At 44.7% G+C, this 3,348-nt stretch overlaps 1 protein-coding gene across 1 annotated transcript; it reads right to left on the reverse strand.

Moving 5' to 3' along the window:
* Window positions 1–684: 684 nt before the first annotated feature.
* LOC147638028 (pentatricopeptide repeat-containing protein At4g39530-like) lies at window positions 685–2,556 on the reverse strand. The gene is made up of 5 exons (XM_086796955.1): window positions 2,306–2,556; window positions 2,110–2,201; window positions 1,781–1,950; window positions 1,235–1,349; window positions 685–1,025 (listed from the first exon to the last, which is right to left on the reverse strand). Exons 1-5 carry the CDS (start codon window positions 2,554–2,556, stop codon window positions 685–687), a joined length of 969 nt encoding a protein of 322 aa, XP_086653081.1.
* Between the last annotated feature and the right edge of the window lie 792 nt (window positions 2,557–3,348).

The raw sequence follows: 3,348 nt of genomic DNA on the forward strand, positions 1-3,348 counted from the left end.
GATGCTGGAGCTGAAGATTGAGTCCATTGCTAAAGCCAACCTTGAGTTGAGTCTCCAAGGACTCACAGGAGATAAGGCAGAATCACGACCCTAGTCACTTGATTGATAACTTGGCAAGGATCAAGTGGATCAGGGCCAGTGCTTCGGCCTTGATCCACAGATCCTTGCCCCAAGCATCTAATCTCCGTCCTTGATCCACTTGATCCTTGCCAAATTATCAATCAAGTGATTAGGGCTGTGACATCTTTTGTTGCATTATGGACCTTTAAGTAGCGCTTTTCATGAATGAAACATGCAGCAAATGCCCCCAAGATGTGGGCCTTTACAAGCATAGGGCAATTGAGCAACCTACGCATGCAGATTTAAGCATTTATATTCAGGGGTTTTGTTCATCAATTCTATGAGTAATGCGGCCCACATTTTACGGAGCATTAGTATGTCTTCTAACTTGTCTTGATTTTCACGGGACTTTCAATGTCAAGCTTTGAACCTGTGTTCCCAAAATCAAGCAAGAGGGCATGGTCTATTAAAATCTGCATAAATAGTTATGCTTAGGCAGGTGAATTTAAAAAACCATATGGCATAACCGTGTGCATGTGTCCACATTATCAACATGACTAGCTGTGCTATATGGATGCATGTGTCCACATCATCAGCATAACTGACCATCCAGAAGGGGACTGTCTATTCGGTTAAGCACATCTCAGAGGCATGCAGAAGTTCAAAGCTCTGTAATCCACCAACAACAATCCAGCTCTCTTCTAACTGCTTCCATGCTTGAGTGTTCACTTCCATTGCCTCAAACTTATTTGCATCTTTCCACATATAAGCATCTGCATAGAGGTTCAACATCAAGATAAATGGTGCAGCTTGTTTCTTGACCAACTCGATTGCACAATCAAAGGCATGTCTACCAAGGTCTACATTACCCCACTTCCGACAAGCGCCTAGCATAGTAATCCACATGATGAGATTAGGTTGCAAAGGCATGCTTTCCAGCAGTGCTGCAGCCTTATTCAGCTGGCCTGCACGTGCAAGCAGATCTACTAAACAATTATAGTGCTCATGCGTGGGAAATTGGAATGCTTTCATTCTTTTTGCTTATAGCCTCGAAGTATTTCTGGTCCTTATCCACAAGGCCTGCATGACAGCATACAGTTAGAACACTGAGGAATGTGATCCCATCAGGTGGTATGCGTTTTTCTTTCATCCTTTCAAACAAACTGAAAACAACCTTGCACTCTCCTTTGGCAGGCATAGCCTGTGATAAGTGCAGTCCACGATATCACATCTTGGGCTGGAAACTCCTCAAACACTTCCCAGGCATCTATAAGTAAGCCACATTTCACCTACATATCAATTAGAGTACTGCTCATGGCAAAATCCCTTTCAAATCCCTCTTTGGCCACTTCAGTGTGTATATCTTGGCCCCTACCTATTGCGCCCAGATTGCTACAAGCTTTCAAGATGCCAACAAACGTAATGGCATTCATAGACACGCCCTCTACCTGCATCCTCTTTGAACAGTTTAGCACTTCTTCACACTAAGCCCACTTTCAGCACACCCCATGATAAGCCTATTCCATGAGACTACATTCCGAGCTGGCAGCTTATCAAAGACTGCCCGAGCTTCTAAGAAAGACCCACATTTAACATACATATCAACCATGGTATTGCCTACAAAAGGGTCTCTTTCTAATCCCCATTTCAGAATGTCACAATGTAATTCGTGGCCTCAACCTATAGCTCCTATGCTTCCACAAGCTTTCAAGCTCCATACAAAGGTGTCATGCTTCGGGCACAACCCCTCCAGCTGCATCTGTTCGAAGCACTTCAGTGCCTCATTGCCAAGCCTGTGTTGAGCATACCCTGCAATTAGTGCAGTCCATGAAACTTCATCACGAACCAACAGCTCATCTAATACTTCCTGTGCTTCTACAAAAAGCCACACTGTGCATACAAATCCACTAAAGTACTACCTGTAGAAGGCTCTCTTTCAAGTCCATCTATACCCTGCAATCAATGCATTCCACGAGGCCACATCTCTAACAGGTAGCTTGTTGAACACATCTTGTGCATCTAAGAGTAAGCCGTATTTTGAATACATACCAATTAGAACACTGCCAACAGATAGATCTCTTTCCAATCCCTGTCTAAGGATCTGAGCATGCATGTTTTGGCCCACACTCAAGTCTCTGATGCTGTCAAACAGTAAATAAATGTGACAGCATTCGGAGACACACCCTCGAGTTGCATCTGCTGCAAGCAATTCAAGACTCCATCACCAAGCCCATGTGCAGCGTACCCCGCAATCAGCATGCTCCATGAGACTACATCTCGAACCGGCAGCTGGAAAACTTCCTGTGCTTCTGCAAGTGTGCCACATTTTGCATACATATCAATCAAACTACTGCCAACAAAAGGATCTTTCTCAAGCCCTTCTTTGGCAACCTGAGAATGGATTTCTCGACCCCTGACTATGGCTCCTATCCTAGCACAGGCTTTCAAGCTGCAAGTATATGTGACATGATTTGGATGCACTCCCTCAAGTTGCATCTATTCCAAACAGTTCAATGCTTCTTCACCAACACTAGTTCAGCACAAGCTGCAGTTAGAGCATTCCATGTGATTGCTGTGATGGGGAAACCCTCTACTCGCATCTCTTCCAAACACCTCAGTGCCTCCTTGCCAAGCCCGAGCTCGGCATACCCTGAAATAAGGGCTGTCCACGAGACAACATCTCGAGTGTGCAGCTCATCAAATATTTATCGTGCTTCTATGAGTGATCCACACTTGCAATACATATCCACCAAAGTATTTCCAACAAAAGGATCCCTTTCATATCCCTCTTTGGTGATCTCAATATGTATACAGTATAAGTCGGCCCTTGATGATACATCTTAGCCTGCCACAAGCTTTCACGCTGCACGTTAGCATGACTGCATCCGGGTGTGTGCCCTCTTGTTGCATCTTTTCCAAACAGTCCAATGCTTCCTCACTAAACCCATGCTCAGCATATTCTGCAATTAGGGTATTCCACGAAACTAGATTTGGAGACACTCTTGTTGCATCTGTTCCAAACACCCCCATGCTTCCTTGACAAGTCCATGTTTAGCATACCCTGCCATTAGTGCAGTCCATGAGACTACATCTCTAACCAGCAGCTCATCAAATACTTCCGGTGCTTATGTGTTCCCAACAAAAGAATCCCTTCTTTCCCAACAACAGCATGGATTTCTTGGCCCCTGTCCAGAGCTCCTATGCTTCCACAAATAGCCAACGTGGATGCAAAAGTGACAGCATTGGGAGACACTCCCTGAAGTTGCATTTGTTCTCTCAACAGTGCAA

Source organism: Cibotium barometz, chromosome 5 (genome assembly GCF_041138505.1).
Source record: "Cibotium barometz isolate CiBa-2024 chromosome 5, ASM4113850v1, whole genome shotgun sequence".
Lineage (NCBI taxonomy): Eukaryota > Viridiplantae > Streptophyta > Polypodiopsida > Cyatheales > Cibotiaceae > Cibotium > Cibotium barometz.

Coding starts and splice junctions, on each gene's coding strand:
- LOC147638028 (XM_086796955.1), bottom strand. CDS start 2,556: ATGCAACTTGAGGGAGTGCATCCAAATCATGTCACATATACTTGCAGC. Junction 2,202..2,305: donor TGGAGCATGCTGATTGCGGG/GTACGCTGCACA, acceptor ACTGTTTGACAG/CATCAGAGACTTGAGTGTGG. Junction 1,350..1,780: donor GCCCGAAGCATGACACCTTT/GTATGGAGCTTG, acceptor ATTGATATGTAG/GTGAAATGTGGCTTACTTAT.